Consider the following 20,562-nt stretch of genomic DNA (forward strand, 5'->3'; position numbering starts at 1 on the left):
GGTCAAAATGTACAAAACGATACGACACGGCGAGAACAGTTTGCAATATACGATATTACCGCAGAACGATGATTTTCGCATTGAGGGAAAGCTGTCAACTGCAAATCGTTTGGCTGGCAACACATCCTCGTCAGCATCCGGATCCGCATCCGCATCCGGGTCCGCTTCATCATCGTCGTCCGCCTCTTGCTCGTCCAATGGCCACAAGCGTAGCTCGGGAGCGACACGCAAACGTCGCACATTCTTTGCATATTTGGGTCTAATCTTCGTTTGTACCGTCATCATTGGTGCGGTGCTTATACCGTTTCTGGTGTCCGCCGAGTGTTTGCCCAGTCCCACAGAATGGTTCCTCAAAACGAAGGCAGCGTTCACGCACAGCGGCGACAGGCAGTCCCAGCAGCAGCAGCAGCAGCAGCAACAATTGCAGTTGCAACATATTGCAATAAAACCAGCAGCAACAACAAGCAATGTCGCTGCTCCTGTTGATCCTCCAGTGGCAGCAATGCTTGGCCAGAATGTGGGCAAAACTGTGCAGATTGTTAATCGCAATGGCATTGAGCAGTTTATACTGAAATTCAACAGGACAATGCCGATCAACAGCAGCAGCAGCACCACCACCACCACAACAACAACAACTACAAGCACAACAACAACAAGCACCACAGCAGCAACAACTATTGGCATACCAGCAACTGAACAGGCAGCTGTTGTGCCTGCAACACCAGCAACACCTGCAACAACAATATTGTCAACGATTGCAACTGTTGCTGCCACCGCCCCACCGCTGAGCAATGCTCGCCAATTGCCAGCAACAATTACCACACGCATCATACAAGTACCGCTACTCAAGTCGGCTGCCAAGAAGCCCATCATGCCGCCCGTCTTGGCCAAGACGCAGAGCAACTCCCAACAGGAACAACAGTCTACTAGCAACACGGATGGGCAACAGAATACGAGCAACAACAACGACGCTTGGATGAAGACACATTGGGCCTATATTGATCCATCGACATATGTCCAGTGGTCTGTAAGTATTCCGAAAGCCGAAGCTATTTTGACCTTGCCACAAATTGCCGCTTGCCACTTTAATTTGTGCCAACCCTTTTTCATTTATAGGGTTACAAGGAGGATAGCGTGCTGTTGCCCGCCCTGCTTGGATTTGCACTCATTGGCATGATTCTAATTATAACGGTCTGCTTGGTGGCACGCAACAAGCGCACCATCGTATCCTCCGTGCGCAAGCGAAATCGTAACGTGAGTAGAAATGCACTTAATTGTGGCGACTTAATTCCCTTCATCCTTGCATAACCTTGCACTCCATGTAGCTTCATGTATTAAACACAGCTGCATTATTTAAGGGGGCATTTTTTTACATTTTGAAACGATCGATCCATTTGCATTAAGCTAAGTACTATATATGCATTATGCATTTAGAAATTCGATTTAATGAGACATAAGCAACGAGTCTCTATTAGAATCTTGACAAATATTATGTAAATTTGCGGAGTAAAGAGTTGAAAACTCAAAACTTTATATTTTAGAATACCAAAATTAGGTAAATTTAAAAGTATTTCAACTACGGAATGAAGTTTAAAAAGACAAAAATTGGAAATCGCACGAATAAAACAAAATTACAGTAGAAAATAAGCCAACTGAAATGTCCCAAAACTGTATGTGGCTTGGTTGGTTTTCGTTAATTCAACCCTGAACATTTTTAATATCGGAATTCACACTTATTGCGACTTATGTTAAATATTTTGGGTTAAACTCCAAATCAAAATTTCGGTGCCATAAAGAGAAGAAGAATTTGACAACTATTCCATAGAAAACTTTCAGCCGGCGTAAATTACTTGTCTACTCGATACTGGCCTTAAGCTCCAAAAATGCTCTACAAATGGAACCACCCAAAATTAACATTTCCTTGTAGCGGAGTCAAAAAAAATCAAACGTTTTTTCTAATATTAATCAACTTTTTTGTTGTGCTCTAAATGATTTTTCCATTTTCCATACTTTCTCTTTGACACTTTGAAACTATAAATGCTCATAACTTTGTCAAATCTTAACCGATTTCGTTGCGGAAAATTTTATCATTGTTTGACCTCTAATATAATTCTGCATCGAAACTGGTAAACCCAACTTCCATACTTGACACATTTTCAAAAACTAAAAACTAGCATAACTTTTACCATTTTAATAGAGCAGCTAAACCTTATTTTAACTTAAGTCGTTTGTTCTTACAACACATTTTTCCAAGTGTTTATACGTGCGACTTTATTTTGTTATTATTGTGTATTAATAAAATATTTAGCATATCGTTGCATTTTCAATGGCACTTAGTAGTTGTATATGAGAAACAGTTGGTTTTGTAGTACATTTTTAAAGCGATAAGTGTTTATACGCATATTCAAAGCGGCGTAAAAAATTAGCGGTGGGTTTAAAAAGCGAGCTTCGCTAAACCACTGTTAACGTTAAGGCGCATTAAAAAAGTGTTTATAAAGGCGGTAACTCGCTTTCAATTAAAGCAACTTAATGCACTGTATAAACATGGTATGTGTTAAATCTTATCTGATTTTCTTGCGAATCAATTTTATCCTTGTTTGGCCTCTAATTTTATTCTGAATCAAAATTTAATTCGCAATTAAAAACTAAATTTTTTTCTATCACTGTCAATTTTAACCAAACTTTCCCTTGACACTAAAACAAAAAAAAGAGTTTTAGCAAAAACTCTTTATTTGTAACCGATTGTCTTATTTGCCCATTAATGAAGAACTTGAGAATTTTTGCTGTCGATTTTTATTACTCTTTTCTTTGATGAGTTTAACATGCTTTTATCTCTATGAAGACCTCAAACTATGTCAGTAGTTACAGCGAATGTGTACTTTTTTATGCTGGAGTTAAATGACAACGAATTTAAATTTATACTCAGAAAGCGTTTTTTTTTTACCTGTATCCATTGGAGCAATAAATCCAAGTTTTTTCTGTCACTTTGATTTCAAATAACTTCATTAAAACTGTCGAATTCTTTTAATAGGGTAAATAATTTTGGACTTTTATAATTGAAGTTTTCATTTGTTTAAATTTTACACAATTATAAGGATGGCTATTTCACAAAAAGAATCTGTGTCAAATCTAGAAGTAACACATATTAAGAAGGAACAGAAAGAGGAAAAGGAACGAAGCTTGGATGAATGGTTGGAATGGATTAATCTGCTGCTTGATGCGAAGTTAAAGAAATTAAAAGAGGGTGTTATGCAGCAAAATAGCGATTTTTTAAATCAAGATCAAGAAAAGAAAGATTTACAATATGGAATTATCATTGCTGACGAGCTGAATCATAATTGTCATCATAGGAACAAGGATATTCAGATTTATCCCTACCAGAAGCTAATCAGAATTAATCATAGGCAATAACTTAAGACATGTATGTGAATAGGAGTATATAATCAATACTGATTACATTTTTTAAATGTGGTCGAAATTTATTGAATTTATGTATTTATATTTTTATATATAATACATATCCTAATTATCTGTTTAACTTGAATCTTATTTAAATTTAAAAGTGTATTTTGTGCATATACATATAAACCGTGGGCTTAAATGCAATGCTCGCGTGACAATGTGAATGGCAATATCTGCTTAGAAGCCTAAACTGTGCACTGTTGCCGGCTTTTTAGAGAAATAAATAGCTCTTTCTGGCTGGAAAGATTTCGAAAAATAGCTCAAATTCCGATGCAAAAAAGGTACAATACTAGCCAACTTTCTTAGCATCGGCTTCCCGTGAATTATTGCAGAAAAACTAAAAAAATTTTAAACTGCGCGCGTTAAGTGAGGAGCAAGTTGACAATGAGAAGTAACTCTGATTAGCAAGGAGCACATGTATTTGCTCTTTTCGCGAATGACGTCATTTTTTTACATTGTGAATAAGTTAAATTGAAATTTTTGCTGCGCTTATCAAAAAAAATCGTATATTAAAAATAATTATAAAATCGTTTAATTTGTTGCTAAAATTATATAAAGCAAACATTGAATAACATAACTAAATATGAAATTGTGACATCACACGTGTGTGTATGCTGTGCGTTATCTTCTATTTGGTATGCACATTGAAAGCAAACAGAGTTGCAAATTCTCCGTTGTTGCTTTTTGTGGCTATCGATAACTGAAACGACAACAAATTACACGTCACAGTCGGCTGGCACACGAACCGAACAAAAAACGGACATCGTGGCTGAACATCGTAACGACGACGAGTGGGCGCCCCAACATAATAGTGTGGCGCTCTGGGCGTGTGAAAGCGAGAACGCTTATGTTTAGCCGGCAATATATTGGCTTTGTTGTGTGTGCACAAGCGAGCAGGCGATAGACAACAACGTGAACAAGTGGTAGTGAGCTAACAACAGCAACAACAATAATACGACACACTATTGCCCGTTGGAGCCGAGAGTCGTTTGCGTGGCAGTTTTTTGTATTTATTATTTTTGTTGTTTTTTGCTGTTGCTGCCACAGCTAGCTGTGTTTTGTTGGACTGCTGCTGCTGAGGCTGTTTGCTTGCGCTCTTGTGTTGTTGCTGCTGTTGTTGTTGCTTAACTGTTGGCTAGTAGGCCGCCTTGGCATTCAGCATTTGGTGAAACGTAGCCACACATTCAGTCAGTCACTCACTCAGTCACAGGTGAGCAGCAGCTAAAGTAAAAGCCAAAGGCAGGCAGGCAGCAGAGGCGGCTGGACCAGAGGAGTACTGGAAAAAAGACACAAAATAACAAAAACCTTTTTTTTTGTTCAAATAAAAATAATATTGCCAACGAAGTACAACACCAAACAAAAAGCGTGGAATAATTCAAAATATTCATATTACTGGACGACGCCTACGTCAGCAGATTGCACAAAATTCCAATCCTGTAAGCAGAAATAACAACAACAACAATACTTCAAGTCCAGTGAAAAGTAAAAAGAAATTGCTGCGCTCTCTCTCTCTCTCTCATTGTTTGTTAGTGTTTGTGTGATTTGTGAGCGCGCTTATGGCTGTGTGTGTTGTGTTGTGCCAACAAGGCAAATTTTACATTGTGTGTGTGTTTGTGTGTGCTGCTGTTGCACTGATTTCTCAGGGCAATTGGCATTGGCATGCACATGGCTATGACGCCGCTGTCGCAGTCGCTGTCAGCTGCTGTTGCTGCTGCTGACGTTGCAAGAGCCACGCACACAATGTGAGAGTGAGAGAGAGAGAGAAGCAGAGAGAGAGGGAGTGCAGCCGTCATGCTCTAACCAAACACAAACTAATCAGGCACCTTGCATTTTACAGCTAAACAAACAACAATCGACAACAACAACAATCAACAATGGCCATCAAACCCGGACTTGGCCGCAAGACAAGCAACAAGAATCCACCGATATTGAGCCATGAGTTTGTCATTCAAAATCATGCGGATATTATCTCCTGTGTGGCAATGGTCTTTGTCGTTGGACTGATGAACGAGTCGACCGCCTCGTTTGCCAGCGCCTTCATATCGCTCCATCATAATGTGAGCGGCGAGGAGGCGACCCGAGAGCTGCCCTATGGCAAGCCATATACGTATGTGGCTGGCATTAAGGATTATTGTGCGATATTCTTCTATACGCTCACCTGCATCATCATGCACGCCATCATTCAGGAGTTTGTGCTGGACAAGATTAGCAAGAAACTGCATTTGTCCAAATTCAAGTTGGCCCGCTTCAACGAATCCGGCCAACTCGTTACCTTCTATCTGCTCTCATTCCTTTGGGGCGCACATGTGGCCCTCAAGGAAGGCTATTTGGGTCAGGTGGCCCAATTGTGGGAGGGATATCCGTCGCATGCGATGAGTTTCCTGCACAAATTCTACTTCATCATCCAGCTGTCATACTATCTGCATATGCTGCCCGAATTGTACTTCCAGAAGGTGCGCGCCAAGGAGGAGCAACAGCCCAAGATTATACATTCCATTGTTGGATTCACGCTCATCGTTTTGGCCTACACCCTGAGCTTCCAGCGCTTGGCGCTCGTTCTGCTCACCCTGCACTATTTGAGCGAACTGCTTGCCCACATCTTCCAGCTGATTGGCGTGTTTGATCGCGAGGAGCGCTTGGCCCGTGTCCGCATTGTGAACAGCTTTGTTTTTGTTATCGTCCGCTTTGCCACCTCAGTGATTGGCGTACTGACACTCTACTATGGCATTGCCGGTTCCGTTGGCAGCCACAAGTTGCGCGCTCTGCTCGCTCTCGTTGGATTGATTGCCCTGCAGGGATACTTCGTGTTCTCCTTCATCACCGAACAGCTGCGCGCCAAGCGCGAGGCGAAGCGGGAGGCCAAATTGCTGGCGGCGCAGACGAAGAAGGCGAAGGCGCCCAACAAGGATAAGGTGAAGCGCAAGAAGGAGAGTGACCTGCCCGAGGCGGATCAAACATCATCCAGTCCTGTCAAGCAGAAGCTCAAGTGAATCACTGGAACAACAGTAAATGCAACAAAATCTTCCGCACACTTCCAGGCGCTCAATCAACAAACAACAACAGGAACAGACTATCAATAAACTCAAGCACTTGCTACACTAAACAACACAACACACGAACATTTTTTTTTATTTTACTGTCGCGCTGCATTTAAATTTACACTTTTAATTTCTTACAGAGCGAAAGTTATTCGAAAATAATTAAACCGTAATATTTGTTTCATTTTAAGTTTTTTTTTTATCATTATTATTATTAGTACATATTGCATACTATTTTTTATTTGAAATAAACAAATTTTTTTATTTTTATACATACAACAAAAAAATGCTTGAAAAAAAAAACAAAAATTTAAAAAAAAAAATGTGTTTTCCTTTCGCTTTCTGTGCGAGTGCGTGTGTATGTTAAAGTGTATAGATGCAAAGTTGAAGATAATGGAAAAGAAATGTTATTTTGTTTTTAATCTTTACTCCTTAATAATCCTGTTATACATCGACTTATGAAACCAGGATAGAGCAAGGAAATTTTTTATGATAATGCCACACTGCTCACAACAACAAATCTGTCCGACGATGATTAATTAGATATAATACTATAAAAATGCAATCTATGCGTGTGTCCCATATTTCGCATTTCTCGCTTTTTTCGTGTTTTTTTTTTTTCTTATTTATTAAATGTATTTACATATTTTTATGATATATACAAAAAAATATACAGGCAGACATAACATATATATATATATATATATATATATATATATAAACATACACTTAAAAAAAACTCAAGCTTGAAATTTGAAGCATATTTTCTTTATATATATTCAGTTCGTCAAGTAACTGATTAGACAACTAAAATAATTCGCATATTTTAGTTTGCAATAAAATACCTTTTTTCTTATTTCATTTAGAGTTCCTTATGGTTTTTAGAACAAGTTAAAATTAAAAGAAAACAAGATCCATTGAGCATATATATGTATATATATATTTTTTTTGACAAAACAGTTACTTGGCGTTCTGTATGTATGTACAAACCACATGCAAATATTCAAACATGTTCTGAAATACGGAAAAGTTAAATTGCTTTTGTTAGAAAGTAAAATTTACTTCAATTAAAAAAAACATTTTGAAAAAAGTTGTTTGTTTTTCGTATATCAGCCACAGAAATTTGTGTGTTTGTATTTGGTATATACTAATAAGTATATTGTAATAAATACCCAAATTTTTTTTCGAAAATTTTGTCCAAGCAAAGCTACGCATAATCGAAAAGATAAAACATAAGAAGAAAATCAGACATATTTAAGGGCAGTCAAGCAATTTTCAAAGTTATGTTTTCAGCGTGAAAAAAAACAAGGCTAGAAAAGACTGTTTCCTTGCGTTTTTTGGTCAATGTACTTTTTTTTTATAGATGCGTGTGTGCATTAAAAAAAAGTAAACTACATGCTAAAACACATACATATACAAATATACTGATAAGAAATATATATATATACATACATATATAATTTTTAGCACAAATATTACAAGATTTTTAAGCTTCAAATGCATTTAAGATGACAAGTTTTTAGCGCTTTAGACGTTTATGCATTACGCGTAAAAACTGCAAATGTTTTCATGAAACAGTATCATGAGTTCGGTGTCACGCATAAACGTTTAAACCTTAAATAGACCCAGGCAGTGGCGTAGCGCGAGAGAGAGGGGCGTTTGGTGAATACTCTGCTTGCACAGCTTTTTGCCAAGCACACACAAAACAAAAAAGAAAAGAATATCACGTAATTATATAAAATTTAAGTCCAGTCTTTAAAAAAGTTGAGCACAAATATATATGTATGTACGAGTTTATGCAGAAATTGATTTTGAAAACGTAAGTATTAGGTTATGTAACGGTAACGGTTCTTAACGGAAATTGAGTAAATGGGGGAAGTTATGAAATTATATATAAAATGAAATACTATATACACGCTGTATACACTATATATATTTATGAATATGTATGTAACTGTATAACTATATGTCGATGTCGATCTATATACGAGTAAACTGTGTATAACTGTGAATCATTGAGAGTTGTAATTGTAATTTGAGATGATCTGTATTTTTGTAAGCGTAATATATTGAACAATAACAAAAACAAAGCGATGGAGAAGAGAAGATAATGAAGAGTAAGGCGATCTGGACGTGGCGCACTCATAATTGATTTGCTCATTATATATACATTAGGGTGCATCGATTTTTTTGGAAAAAAAATGGAACCCCATATTCGTAAACTACGGTCAATTTTAAGATGTTCTTACCAAGAAACCATAGTTCTAAAATCAATTCCTAGTCCCCGCTTTTGAGTTGAAAATTTTTGCATTTTTAGTCCTTGTAAGAACGAAAATTAGAAATTGATTTAAGAACTATGGTTTCTTGGTGAAAACATCTAAGAATTGACCGTATATTAGGAATATGGGGTACCATTTGTCAATTTTTTTGGCCCATACAAATCGATGCACTCTAATATACATACAGTTAGTCAAGTAATTATTTTGGCAAAGAAATGTATGTACATTTTAATTAAAAAAAAAAAAATAATATCCTCTTTTGGTATTTTACCTTTGTTTCTCCGTTTTTTACTAAAGTTGCTTACGTATGGTTCGTAGAACATTAAAACATTGGATAAAACTATTTTATTAAAAATAAAATACATATTTTTTGTCAAAATAATTATCTGACATGCTGTACATATACAGATATTGATGTATATACATAGTATATACTATAAGTATATAAACTAAACACACAGATGTAAAACATACATACATATGTACATACTTGCTTATGTATTATTATCTAAAATGCAAATCAAGGACTCCACTTGAGAATGGATGATGCATATATATATATATCCTTCCATATATCACTGTAATTGTTATAAATAATTTGCAACAACTAAACAATTAAGTCCATACACCAGAGAATGATGCATACACACAAACACACACACATATATGTACATACATATATACCAAATTGAACAAAACACTATATTGAATGTTTTTGCTTGTTAAAGTGAATATAAAATAATAAAGAACAAATTAATTGCATAACAAATAATTGATGATAAGCAATTTCAATCAGGATTATGATTTTTAAAGTGACAATTTACTTAATAAAATTCTTATTTATAAATTAAAAAATAAGTTTTATTTTACGATCTTAATATAAACAAATTATACAATAATATTCAGATTTCAATTTTTAACAACCATTTATTCAATTTCTTATTTTAAAATGTTTCAAGTAAAATTGAAAAAATTAGTTATTGAATGAAGTTTAAAATATTAAGTTAAATATATATTTTTTTAATTAGATCGAAAAATAACTTTTTTTTTTTTAATTTAAAAAAAAAGTGTAATAACACTATATCCTTTAACATGATACCCCACATAAGAAAAGGATATTTCCATACCATTTGGGGAAATTCATAACTCTAAGGGAATACTTTCGATCCCTGATTTCAATTGAGTGCATTTTATATTACAGTATATACTCAATAATATTACAGCTTATGACTATAATTACTAATTTAAAAGTTGGGAATTAAGAGTTAAGATTTCTGATCCTGTTCCTGCTGTTGTTTATCCCGTTTGCTTTGCTGTGCCGTCATGTGATTCTGTACGAAACTTTGAAAGTTCTGCTCCTCCAAGTCGCCTTTGGCATCCGTTTCCATTTCCTGCTCGGCATCGATTTGCTGTGGCACTAGACTGGGTGCCATTAGGAACACACTATTATCGGTGTTGCTAGGCGGATCCTACGAACATTCTCATAAGTGGAATCAATTGAATGCGCTTAAAGTATTACTTACTCTCAGATCCAGACCCATAGGCACCGCAACGCCAGCTTCCTCGATGTGTGATGCTGGCTGAGGATTGGCTTCCTGCTCGGCCAGGCGTTGCAGGCGCATCTTCTCGTACACCGGCTTATAGTCACGTTCATATTCCTGCACACAGTCGAGCATGTGCGTCATCAGTGTGGCAAAGCCAACACCCGTTTTGGCCGAGACACCGCACGTAACCAGATTCTCATAGAATGTGTCCAGCGTGAGGGACATGGTTCGCGTTAGATTGTTGACATAGCTCTGCTCCTGCTCAAGTGCATCCTGAAAAGCCTCAAAGTCGGTCATCCACTCCTGCACAAAGCTGCATTCCTTCAGATCAATCTGTGTAAGGTTCAACAGAGGAAGTTAGTTTTACAAGCTAGAAATCTCTGTTGTCGTTTAGCGCTTACCTTGTTGAGTGCCACGAGAAACGGCAGACGCGTTTTGTACAGTATGGAACAGGCGTACAACATGTTGGACATGAATGTGGTGGGACAGGCGGAACGTACAACGTCCATTACATACACAACAATGGTGGGAAACATGGTAGCCAGGCCCTCGGTGATAATATTGCCAGATGCTGACCATGTGAACACCTCTATTTGACCGGGTGTATCAATGATGCACCATTTGTGGCCACGCTCACCGGCACGACGCACCAGCTCCGCAAATTTGGGCATCTTTGTGGTGAACATGTTGAGTGCAGTCACGATGCCGCCATTGGGACCCAATTGATACTGTTTCATCACCTCTTTGTAGTTGACAGTGTCACGGATGTCAATGTGTGCCGCATAGGGAACTTCACGACACGCCGGATCCAGATTAACCACATAAGGATTAAACTGCGCCTGAGCATGCTCGATCAGACTGCGTGTGAAGGTTGTTTTGCCGGAGCCGGCCATGCCCAGCACAATGATGCAAACAGGGGCATCACGTATGCCTTCGCTGAGTGAGAGTGCCTCCAAATTGATGTCGTTAATACTAGGATTGCTATTGCCAGCGCTGGCGCTGCTAGTTCCTGGTTTGGTGGTCATCGTTGCTGCGAATTGCGGCAAAACAAACTAATGACAGCGTGTTTGTGGTGCCATCTATCGTTAATTCTAGAAATTAAGCTACCACATCGTTGAAATATGACTAGTAATGCCACCTTGTGTATGGCAACGTTGCGCTGCCACATTTTCGAATTCTGAGACACACTTTGAAAGTGTAATAAAATACTTTTTATATTTTTTTAAATTTTAATACAAATAAATTAATCAGTAAACAATTAAATAAGTATTTTAAAAACGACTTGCAAGCTAAAGACAGCGTGCTTGTGGTGCCATCTGTCGTTAATTCTGGAAACTAAGCTACCATATCGTTGAAATATGACTAGTGATGCCACCTTGTGAACGTTCCTCTGCAACATTTTCGAATTGTGAGAAAGTGTAATAAAATGTTCAATATTTTTAATAAATGAATAAACAATTAAGTAAGTATTTTAAAAACGATTTTTAGTTGATTTAGCATGATGACACTTTTCAGCTATGTGGCAAGGCCATTGAGTCAGTGGGCGCGAATATGGAAACCCGGCTGGAAATTCTGCTGCAAGAACCAAATCCGCTTTTTACGCGCTGGCTGGAACGTTGGCTCCATGAGGCAGAGCAGCATGACCGCAAATCACAGCACAAACTGCGACAGGCATTGCAGGCGCTGCGCAATTATCCGTTGCCCCTTTACAGCGGTCGCGAATGTGCTGTGTTGCGTGGATTTGGTTCGACGCTCTGTCAGCTTATCGATGATGAACTGCGTCAATTTCGAGCGCTAGAGAAACAGTCGGCGATGCCAGCGGCAGCAACTGGAACGCATAACAGCTCACAGTATGAGGAGCAGGTGCAACAAGTGGTAAAAGTGGTGCGCAAACAAAAGCAACAACAACAGGAACAGAAAAAGAATAAACCCAAGAAGCTGACAAAGAAAGCGCAACAGGAATTGGCGGCAGCTGAGGAGCGGGAACGCATAGTACACATGGAGGCGGGCAGTTATCGGATCGTGCTGCTTGTGGACACACAGGAGACGAGCGGCAAGAACAAGCGGGTATTGGATCAGACACGGGGATACCTGCAATCCTTAGGCGTGCAGCACGAGGTGCGTCGTTTGACCGTTGGTGATTTCCTCTGGATAGCCTGCGATGATGGGGGCAATGAGCTAGTGCTACCCTACATCGTGGAGCGCAAACGCATGGATGATTTGGCCAGCAGTATACGCGATGGACGCTTTCACGAGCAGAAGCATCGGCTGCGTCAATGCGGACTGCCGCACATCATCTATCTGATTGAGGATTATGGTGACAACGAGCAGCTGGGCCTGCCACTTGACTCACTGCAGCAGGCACTGGCCAACGCACGCATCCAGTCCGACGGAATTCAAGTGGTGCGCTGTGACAATCACTATCGTTCCATGTCCTATCTCGCCGGTGTCAGTGGAGCCCTGCAACAGCTCTATGTACACGCCGGCAAGTCGCTCCACAGCGTGGACAAAAGCGCCTTGGAGGCACAGCAAACTCCGCCAACTGGCGGGCAGATGGGACTGCTCAAGTTTCGTGCCCTGTACGAGGATTCCGCACGTAATGCCCAGCTGACGGTGCGTGAGGTGTTTGTACAACAACTGTTGCAACTCCATTCTCTATCCCTCGACCGGGCGCTGGCCATTGTGGAGCACTATGCGACGCCGAGATTGCTGCTGGATGCGTACGCAGAATGTGGCAGCGAGGCAGAGGCACGTCAACTTCTCGGATCTCTTGGCTGCGGTCCTCTACAACGTCCACTGGGCGAGAAGTTGAGCCGGTGCATCTATGAGTTCTATGCAAATGAATTTCAATAACTTGGATTAGGTTTAGCAATTGCATTTAGTAGGTATTAGTTAATTGGACATATCTAAAGTTATATACACATATTTATACATTAAGTATTATGATTTGGACTAGCTTGTTTGTTTCTTCATTTAAGGATTACGGATTAAGGTTTACGGTTTAAGGAGGATTCACATAAATAATCATATGCTTTAGATATTTCGAAAGTGTCGAATGGCCAAATCGACGGGCAGATCGAAGTCGAACTTGGATAGCGCATCAATGGAACGCAACGAGTCGCGAAATCCCGTGCTTGCCACATAGCTATTGGACGTATAATATGTATCAATTAGCTCATTGCAGCTGAGTATAAGATTGAGCCACTCCACGAGCAGATGTGCACTGCAAAAGAAAAGGAGGGAGAATTAGTCATGGATATGGATCCGTGCCACTACTATATTATAGTTTAAAAATCAAAATCAAAAAAATGATCTGGATAAATGAAAAAATCTTAGATATACTATTTTTTTTATTTGCTTATTTAGTGTCAACTAAGAACAGTTGACTAAATTATAATTAAATTATGAAAAATATAAATAAATTTAAAATTAAAAACTGAACTTTTATTTTCAATTTTTATCATATTATTTATTTTAGCTCTTATTTTTGATCACAGTTAAATAAGTAGTAAGAGTTTGTAAAAAATAATTAAATTTGTATATAAAAATCCCTTTTTGAATTATTTACGAAAAATAAATAAATACAAATTATTTGGGGACATTAATAAGATGAAATTTGATTTTTCAAAACATATTAATTTAATGTAATATACAGGTCAGTTCCGGCTTTCACTTTCGGCAAGATCTATCGATAAGTGAAAATCTTTAGCATGTTTTTCTTATATTCTGGATCTTTTTTGCGTATTGAACTCACTTAGAGTTGTTGAATTTAAGTGCAATAACGTCAAAAATTGGATTCATACTTTGAATCACGGAATCCGAATGCTGCCCGAAAGATGAACAAAAGTAGTAACTAGCAACGGCCAGTATTTTGAATAACAGGTATGCAACTATTTTTAGACCCCGTACTTAAAAAAAGTACAGGGGTCTATTGGGTTTGTTTTAACGAATAAGTGCGTAACAGGCAGAAGGGGGCGCGGCAGACCCTATAAAGTATATATATTCTTGATCAGCATCAATAGCCAAGTTGATATTGCATTGTCCGTCTGTCTGTCTGTCCGTCTTTATGAACACCTAGATCTCAGAGACTATAAGAGCTAGAGACACCAAAATTGGTATGTAGGTTCCTCTATATTGCAAGCAGATCAAGTTTATTTCCAAATTCGGTCACGCCCCGTTTATTGCCCACAAATCGAAAAAAAAAAATTTCATATTCAAATTATAAGAACAATTTAAAAGCTAGTGACACCAAATTTGGTATGTAGATTCCTTAATATTGCAGGCAGATCAAGTTTGTTTTTTATGAATCGTACCACTATATCATATAACGCACATAGGAACAATCGGCCGAAAATAATGTTTTTGTATGAAAACTTTTTTGTTTAATGATATCCTAACCAAACTGATACAATAAGCATATAACTTGGTGCAGAAAAAAAATCCGCTGGAAGCAAAGTTGCACACCTAATAAATTTTTTGAAGTCCTATAAAATAGGAAGTGAAAACCGGAGCAGACCAAATAAATAAATTTTAATGCTTCTTGAATTTAAACATTCATTTAAAAAAAATAAAAAAATTGTGTAATACAAAATTGAAAATTGAAAAAAGCTTTTATTTTTTTTCATTAAAAAAGTGAACTTTAGGCTTGTTCTATATGAAAATTCAAAGTAAAATTTGATTATTATTTATAAATTGTTTAATTAAAATATAAAAATGAGCTAAGAAATACGAAAAGAATTAATTTTAATATTAAAATAGTTTAATATTATATGTGCGTTATACTGCCTGGGTTAAATATGTACATATATAGTACATATACTCACTTGAGTCCCGCACAGATAAGTGCCTTGAAGTGGGCGTTGTAGCTGCGCTTGTAGGGCCTGTGCATGGCCAGAATCATGCCAATGGCACTGAGCAGACTCTGCTTAGCCGTCACCGCATGTGCATCCACGATGTCCAACTGAAAGCTCTGCGATAGCTTTCGTGCCGGCGTATTGTTATATTCCTCGCCATTCTTCAGATTATAATATTCAATGATAAGCTCCCAGGCATGCATGGCCCGTCCGATGCCGAGGAACTGCATCTCGTTGGACACGCCGCCACCCGATGCCGAGACGCGCTGTGCACTCGGCTGCAGGCAGCGCATGAAGGGCACCATCAAACTGGATGCCGCCGACTCGGCGGGTATGCGCAGACCATGTTGGATCAACTGTTGCAGGGTGCGTGCGAAATTCTTGCGCACAACGCTCGTCAGCTCGCGTCCAATGGTAGCTATGGAATCGCCGCGCATATGGACAATGCGACGACTCAACGATTTGTCCTTGTCCCAATCATAGTGCTCATACATATCCTCGTCCGAGTCGGAGGATGCTGTCGCTCCACCTGCGGCATAAGGCGTCAGCTCGTGCCCGGCAACGGCGGCGGCAACGGCAGCGGCGGCGGCGCGTCTGCAACGAGGCGGCAATGTGGTCAAGGCTCCATTCTGTGCATTCAAGGAACCACTTGGATGCTGCGCCTGCCTCTGCTGCCGCAATGCCCGCTTGATGTTTGCCAGCTTCTCGCGATCGCAGCTCAGAGTGGCGGCCAAGGCGGCCACCTCCTGGATGTCCACCTCCAGCTGGGCGCGCAGATCGCTGTGAATTAGTTAAATAATTAATTTACAATTTAGTTTTACGCTTAATATCTATAAACAATTTTTATTTAGCTCTTCTATATAATTATATATTTATTTAAATATTTTTTTACCCTGAGCCCATTGAAAATGGGCAAGAAAGGGTGTAATGTGTTTGGCAGAATATATGTAACATACAGTAGGGGGCGTGGCAGACCACCCAAAGTATATATACTCTTGCTCAGGATCAAAGTCTGTCCGTCTGTTTGAACGCTTCGCTCTTAGAGACCATAAATAAGTAAGTAGGTTCCTCGATACCGTACGCAGATCAAGTTTGTCTTTTTTTTGGATCTGACCTATATATCACATAGCTGCCATAGGAACGTTAGATCGAAAATGAAGTACGAAGTATGACAGTAAGAAAAACTTCTTGGTTTTTTTTTAGATATCTCGACCAATCTGACACAATATACATCTGGGCTGGTATTATAGTTCCTGACCAAATTTGGTTCAAATCGGTCCACTATATAGTATAGCTGCAATATAGACGCTCAATCAAAAATTAGTATGAAAAAGTTTTTTGTTTTTTGAGATATCTTATCCAAACTGTTAGAATATGCATATAAGTTGGTTTTTTACATTTTGACCAAATTTGGTTTAATTTGGTTCCATATATCATATAATTTCCATAGGAACAGATGGTCGAAATACAACTTTTATAAAAGAGTACGTGGGCTCAGGGTATCCTACTGTCGAGCGTGCTCGAAGAAGCGGCCCGGAAGAGGCGAGCGGAGCGAGCAGGGGGCGGAGCCCCCTTGTTTTAGTTCTGTTTTTAATTTGATATAAAATTTTAACTTGAAATATTATTGAAAGTATGTATTTGATAGTATTTTTTCCTTTTCAACTGCTTTTAGTAGATGTTGAATAAATAAATAAATACAAAAAAATATAAATAAGCAAAAAAAAATTTTAAGAATAAATAAATACAAGTAAATTAATAAATATAAATATTTATAAAAAAAATAAAAATAAATAAAAGTAAATAAATAAATATAAATACATACATATAAATAAATATAAATAAGTTTAAATAAGTATAATTAAATATAAATATATATAAATAAATATAAGTAAATAAATAAATATGAGTAAATATATCGAGTACTCGTAGTAGCACTCATAGCAGTAGCTTCTACTCACCCCCAGTGGTTGCCCTTGTGCGTCTTCTTCAACGAGTTATGTTGAAAGTCCTCCTGTCGCTTGGCAAAGTGCGTGGTGGCAAACATCTGCATGAGCAGCGATGCCTTGTCCAGCAATCCATGCGCCTTGCTGTGCAGACTCTCCTGTCGTGGTCCGTGCTCCGTCGAGTCAGTCGATGTGGCAGTCATCTGACTGTTTGTTGTTGTTGCTGTTGTGGCTGCTTTGAGTGGCAGCTGTGCGGGCGTCTGTCGAGCTGTCTGTTTGGCCGCATAGCTGTTGTAGGCGCCGCTGAGTAGCTTGAGCTTGTCGCTGGTGTTTGTGGTGCCAGGGCCACCAGCACCGCCAGCGGTGTCGCATTGCAGAAAGGCAATGAAGCGTTCCAGATCGGTAATTTGCGTCTTGAGTTGGGCAACGAGCTGCTCCTTCATCTTGAGTGGACCAACAAATTCGCCAATTGCATTGTCCACCTGATGACGCAGTTGCTCGGTGCTGAGACCGGGCAACTGATGCTGTTCCACCTGCAGATTGAGCTTGGTGCGCAACTCATCCAAGATGAACTTTTGCTTCTCGAGCAGCACATGCTGGGGCAGCACACCTGGCTCACCCGACTCATAGGCCAGATTTTCCAGTTCCGTCAGCTGCGACTTGAGCTGCTTGATCAGCTGACCATTGCGTGGTGCTGTCAACTCATCACCACCATTATCTTCAGCATCATCATTCTCCAGATCTTCGGTTAGGGGCTGCACCACCTCCGGTATGCCTTGAAAGGCGAAATCCTCCAGATCCCGCAGCAGCTGATCTCGCTCATCTGTGGGCGCCTCCACAATCTGACGCACGCGCAGCTGGACGTGGGCAAACTGCGAGGTCAATGCCAACAGGGAGCTGGTGAGCAGCTCCTGCTCATCTTCAATGCTGCGCAGCCGCGCCAATTCGTTGGCATTGTCTGCAACAGCTGTTGACGTTGCCTGCTGCAATTCCAGCTTCTCCAGGCCCAGCAATGTGGGCTCCAGCTCACCACAATCCCCTCCAGCCAATAGCTCCGAGCTGGCGCTATTGGCATCATCATAATTGGCGCCCAATGGCGACCAACGTTCGCTTAATGGTTGTGCTTCATCTTCCACATCCACATCCACATCTACATCTACATCCGGGTCTGCATCCGGATCCGTTGCTTTATATGCCTGCCTGTCAATGCTTTCCCTGTCCTCAACTTCAGCTAAAGTTGAAGTTGTTGTTGTTTGTTGCACATCGTCACAGCTGCTGCTGTTGCTGCTCTTGTTGCTGTTGTTGCTGCTGTTGCTGCTGTTGTCTGGCTGCTTAGCCTCGGCCAGCGTGGCATCCATCTCCATATGATTAACTGGCCAGTTTTTCACAATTTTCCACTTTCACTTCACACACACTTTTCTATAATTTTCCTTTTGTTTTTCTTACCAATCTATGGCACAGAATTTATATTGCGAAAAATCAATCAGTTGCTTGTTCCGCTTTTCAACAGCTGGCCCATCGTCGTGTGTGTGTGTGTGTGTGTGTGTCTGCCACGAAAACAGTCGAATTGACTAACTGACTGACTGACTGACTGACTTACTGGCTGGTCATATGAATAGCAAACACGACAAGCGCGCTGCGACAGCTTCTAACGCACTGAATTTTCCATCCACTTTGCCTTCACTTTATGAGCTTTTTTCTCACGGGGTTGCATTGAGCTTTAATGTGCAACTGCCTTTTTAAGGGTTGTTACTTCACTCCCACCTCTAGTATATGAAAGCCTTGGCTAAACTCACATCACTGGCAAATAAGCTTTGCATGGTGCATGACACTTGCTAAGCTTTTGGCGGTGCAAAGCTTTCAATTTGACAGATTATGATCTTAAGAAGCGAAGTAGTGACAAAGCTTGCATTTTGCAATGCAATGAAAATATTAAGTTTTTGATACTATATTTTCATATTTTCATTTCAAGAATTTTTAAAACTCCGTAATATCATAATTTTGGGAATCGCCGTAAATATACATCTGAAAAAGTTAACTTACTCCTACCAGCTTCATACTTTTCCATACTTTCCCCTTCCATTTTTTCCATACTTTGTCTTGACACATTTTAAAAAACTTCAAAGTGTCATAACTTTGTCAAATCCAAGCTGATTTTCTTATTTTTGACATTTAGTTTGACTCTGCATAAAAATTGGAAAATTTAATTTTTTCCATTACTGCACTGTCCATTTTTGTCCATATTTTGACACATTTTCAAAAACTTCAAACCTTCATAACTATGTAAAATCTTAACCGATTTCCTTATGAAATTTCAATTTTACAAATTTATAATCTTTTATAATTCTGAATTAAAATTAGAATTTTATTTTTTTTCCATCACTGTCCATTTTTTGCATCATTCATCATTAATCATTCTCCGTTGTTTCCATATTTTTACACATTTTCAAAAACTTCAAAGTGTTAAATCTTAACCGATTTACTTGCGTTATGTCAATTTTATCTTTCAGGGGTGCCACAAAAAGCGAAATCAATCGAAAATCACTCAAAACTCCATACATTTTCAAGAGATTTTTGGTTGGTTTAGTTTTCTGTGGCACCCCTGATAATTAGAAGAAAACTTCCAACTTTTTTAAGAAAGCATTGGAGGCGACTCTACTAAACTAAACACATTAATATAAGATTCATTTACGCTAGCTTTCAAAGCTATTATTATTACACAGTGAAAAGTTGGTTAAATAACTTTTTGAGCCTATAATCTTCCCAGTTGTTGGAAAGCTTAAAGAAAGCTTTAAGCTTTACATTAGCTTACAAAGCCAAAAAACAGGCGCCCTGCTTTTTTATACGATTACTAAAAGCAGATAAATATATATATGCTTTGAATCTAAAAAAAGTTTCATACTTTTAAGCTTAAAAGCTTAAAGAATCGAGTAAGTTTGCAAAGCTTTGGATGTAACAGGTGGCATTGCTTTAGCTTGGGCCAAAGTTGTCCCAATGTCAAAAGACCGGATATGATAAGCCCATTATTTAGAGGGGAACAATGACCTGCCCCACTAAATCTCAACACGATTTCCCCTGTGAGCAAGGAATATAACCCAGTATTTATTTTGAGTGCTTTATTTAGATAAGGCTAAGACATTGACTTTGATGTTAGGATGAACTGAATTAAATGTTGGTAACATTATTGGGGCTGGGGAATGTCTGAAGGGAATATACAAATATCGAACATATCAGACATGACCGAAAGTCTTTTTGCGTATGTGTGTGTGTGTGTGTGTGCGTGAGTGTGTAAGTGTGGCTCAGTTGACAGCAACATTTTGCGGCCAGTTGGTGATAAGCTGATAAGCTTGTCGACTGTTGTCTGGCACCCCATGGCGGTCATTTTGGGGTCGTCTGGCTGTGGACACGCACTCAAGTAATTCAAAACACTCGTTTTGCATTTC

At 39.0% G+C, this 20,562-nt stretch overlaps 5 protein-coding genes across 5 annotated transcripts; 3 read left to right on the forward strand and 2 right to left on the reverse strand.

Annotated features, from left to right (window-relative positions):
* LOC117787271 (cell wall protein DAN4) lies at nt 1–7,082 on the forward strand. The gene is made up of 3 exons (XM_034625757.1): nt 1–1,027; nt 1,117–1,254; nt 6,980–7,082. Exons 1-3 carry the CDS (start codon nt 8–10, stop codon nt 7,037–7,039), a joined length of 1,218 nt encoding a protein of 405 aa, XP_034481648.1. The 5' UTR covers nt 1–7; the 3' UTR covers nt 7,040–7,082.
* Nucleotides 4,486–6,575, forward strand: LOC117787261 (translocating chain-associated membrane protein 1). The gene is made up of 2 exons (XM_034625746.1): nt 4,486–4,898; nt 5,300–6,575. The coding sequence occupies exon 2, from the start codon at nt 5,337–5,339 to the stop codon at nt 6,450–6,452; it is 1,116 nt and encodes a 371-aa protein (XP_034481637.1). The 5' UTR covers nt 4,486–4,898; nt 5,300–5,336; the 3' UTR covers nt 6,453–6,575.
* Nucleotides 7,083–9,931: 2,849 nt separating the features above from the next.
* Nucleotides 9,932–11,393, reverse strand: LOC117783836 (GPN-loop GTPase 1). Its single transcript, XM_034621388.1, has 3 exons — nt 10,725–11,393; nt 10,303–10,656; nt 9,932–10,248 (listed from the first exon to the last, which is right to left on the reverse strand). The coding sequence occupies exons 1-3, from the start codon at nt 11,346–11,348 to the stop codon at nt 10,045–10,047; spliced, it is 1,182 nt and encodes a 393-aa protein (XP_034477279.1). The 5' UTR covers nt 11,349–11,393; the 3' UTR covers nt 9,932–10,044.
* Nucleotides 11,394–11,838: 445 nt separating this feature from the next.
* On the forward strand, nt 11,839–13,371 carry LOC117793709 (crossover junction endonuclease MUS81). Its single transcript, XM_034634092.1, has 2 exons — nt 11,839–13,204; nt 13,302–13,371. Exon 1 carries the CDS (start codon nt 11,875–11,877, stop codon nt 13,174–13,176), a length of 1,302 nt encoding a protein of 433 aa, XP_034489983.1. The 5' UTR covers nt 11,839–11,874; the 3' UTR covers nt 13,177–13,204; nt 13,302–13,371.
* Nucleotides 13,183–18,506, reverse strand: LOC117793708 (RUN domain-containing protein 1). The gene is made up of 3 exons (XM_034634091.1): nt 17,135–18,506; nt 15,147–15,956; nt 13,183–13,546 (listed from the first exon to the last, which is right to left on the reverse strand). Exons 1-3 carry the CDS (start codon nt 18,481–18,483, stop codon nt 13,357–13,359), a joined length of 2,349 nt encoding a protein of 782 aa, XP_034489982.1. The 5' UTR covers nt 18,484–18,506; the 3' UTR covers nt 13,183–13,356.
* Between the last annotated feature and the right edge of the window lie 2,056 nt (nt 18,507–20,562).

Source organism: Drosophila innubila, chromosome X (assembly GCF_004354385.1).
Source record: "Drosophila innubila isolate TH190305 chromosome X, UK_Dinn_1.0, whole genome shotgun sequence".
Taxonomy (NCBI): Eukaryota; Metazoa; Arthropoda; class Insecta; order Diptera; family Drosophilidae; genus Drosophila; species Drosophila innubila.

Excerpts from the sequence above, each read along its gene's own strand:
- LOC117787271 (XM_034625757.1), top strand. The coding sequence starts at position 8 with ATGTACAAAACGATACGACACGGCGAGAACAGTTTGCAATATACGATA. Across the intron at positions 1,028-1,116 it reads CGACATATGTCCAGTGGTCT|GGTTACAAGGAGGATAGCGT; the intron begins GTAAGTATTCCG and ends TTTCATTTATAG. Across the intron at positions 1,255-6,979 it reads TGCGCAAGCGAAATCGTAAC|GAAATTTTTTATGATAATGC; the intron begins GTGAGTAGAAAT and ends GGATAGAGCAAG.
- LOC117787261 (XM_034625746.1), top strand. The coding sequence starts at position 5,337 with ATGGCCATCAAACCCGGACTTGGCCGCAAGACAAGCAACAAGAATCCA.
- LOC117783836 (XM_034621388.1), bottom strand. The coding sequence starts at position 11,348 with ATGACCACCAAACCAGGAACTAGCAGCGCCAGCGCTGGCAATAGCAAT. Across the intron at positions 10,657-10,724 it reads TTCTCGTGGCACTCAACAAG|ATTGATCTGAAGGAATGCAG; the intron begins GTAAGCGCTAAA and ends AACCTTACACAG. Across the intron at positions 10,249-10,302 it reads CTATGGGTCTGGATCTGAGA|GATCCGCCTAGCAACACCGA; the intron begins GTAAGTAATACT and ends GAATGTTCGTAG.
- LOC117793709 (XM_034634092.1), top strand. The coding sequence starts at position 11,875 with ATGGAAACCCGGCTGGAAATTCTGCTGCAAGAACCAAATCCGCTTTTT.
- LOC117793708 (XM_034634091.1), bottom strand. The coding sequence starts at position 18,483 with ATGGAGATGGATGCCACGCTGGCCGAGGCTAAGCAGCCAGACAACAGC. Across the intron at positions 15,957-17,134 it reads CACAAGGGCAACCACTGGGG|CGATCTGCGCGCCCAGCTGG; the intron begins GTGAGTAGAAGC and ends ACTAATTCACAG. Across the intron at positions 13,547-15,146 it reads CTTATCTGTGCGGGACTCAA|TGCACATCTGCTCGTGGAGT; the intron begins GTGAGTATATGT and ends TTTCTTTTGCAG.